Genomic DNA, 1,040 nt, shown 5'->3' with positions numbered 1-1,040 from the left:
TGTTGCTGTTGCTGCTGTTGCTGCTGCTGCTGTTGGTTTCCCCTGCAACGCTGCAGCAAAAGCAGCAGCAAGATCCTGTAGCTGCGTCTCTCCGTCGTTATCTGTTAGCGTTGCTGCTGCAGCATAAGAAGCAGCAGCAGCAGATAGAGGCTCAAACGCGCACCAGAGCAGCGGCCCTGCTGCTGCTTCTGCTGCTGCTGCTGCTGCTCCTCCTGCTGCTACAGGCCCTTGTACTGGCGGCACAGAGAAAGGGGGGCTACAGGGGGGAAGGCCAGTGACAGGGTCGGTGCTGCTGATGAATCGACGCAACGCCTGCAGCAACGCAGCAGCAGCAGCAGCAGCAGCATGGATAGCAGCAACAGCAGCAACAACAGCAGCAACAACAGCAGCACTAGAAACACCAGCAGCACCAAAAGCAGTAGCACCAGCAGCAGCAGCAACAGCACCAGCAACGACAACAACAACAGCAACAACAGCAACGGCACAGCAACAGCAGCACCAGCAACAAAAACAGCAACAAAAAGAACAAAAAAACAGAACCAGCAGCAGCAGCAGCATCAGCAAGAGCAAGAAAAACAGCAACAAAAAACACAAGAAAACAGAACCAGCAGCAGCAGCAGCAGCAGCAGCAGCAAGAGGGAGTTGACCTGATAGAGAGGATCATTGAGTTTATCTTGTGGTGAGAGAAGAGCATCGAATTCTGTTGGGTTTTCTATTGCTTCAACATTTCTATCAATTCTATCAAAATTTGGCTGCAGCAGATCCCATATTCTTCTTCTCTTTGGCTGCAGCAGCAGCAGCAATCCTTGTCTTTTTTCGAGCGCTATAAGAGTGTTGCTGCTGCTGCTGCTGCTGCTGCTGCATGCAGAGCCCGTGCATGCACCTAATGCAGATAAAGAAGATATAGATACACCCAAAGGTATACCGCAGCAGCTACGCGGCGACCACTCCATCTGTATGAATGGCTGCATCTTGCTTGTTTCTAGAGATATAACGATAGATTCAATAGCGTTTGCTGCAGCAACATCAATCATATATAA

The 1,040-nt window shown here is 50.6% G+C and overlaps 1 protein-coding gene across 1 annotated transcript; it reads left to right on the top strand.

Moving 5' to 3' along the window:
- Positions 1-295: 295 nt before the first annotated feature.
- On the top strand, positions 296-646 carry EMH_0100280 (uncharacterized protein; the record flags this gene model as incomplete). Its single annotated transcript, XM_038022158.1, has 1 exon — positions 296-646. One exon carries the CDS (start codon positions 296-298, stop codon positions 644-646), a length of 351 nt encoding a protein of 116 aa, XP_037878012.1.
- Positions 647-1,040: the final 394 nt, after the last annotated feature.

This window comes from Eimeria mitis, genomic scaffold, assembly GCF_000499745.2.
Source record: "Eimeria mitis Houghton genomic scaffold, Emh_scaff11266, whole genome shotgun sequence".
NCBI classification, from domain to species: Eukaryota; Apicomplexa; class Conoidasida; order Eucoccidiorida; family Eimeriidae; genus Eimeria; species Eimeria mitis.
Note: the sequence above shows the minus strand (reverse complement) of the source record. Positions and strands in the feature narration are given on the sequence as shown.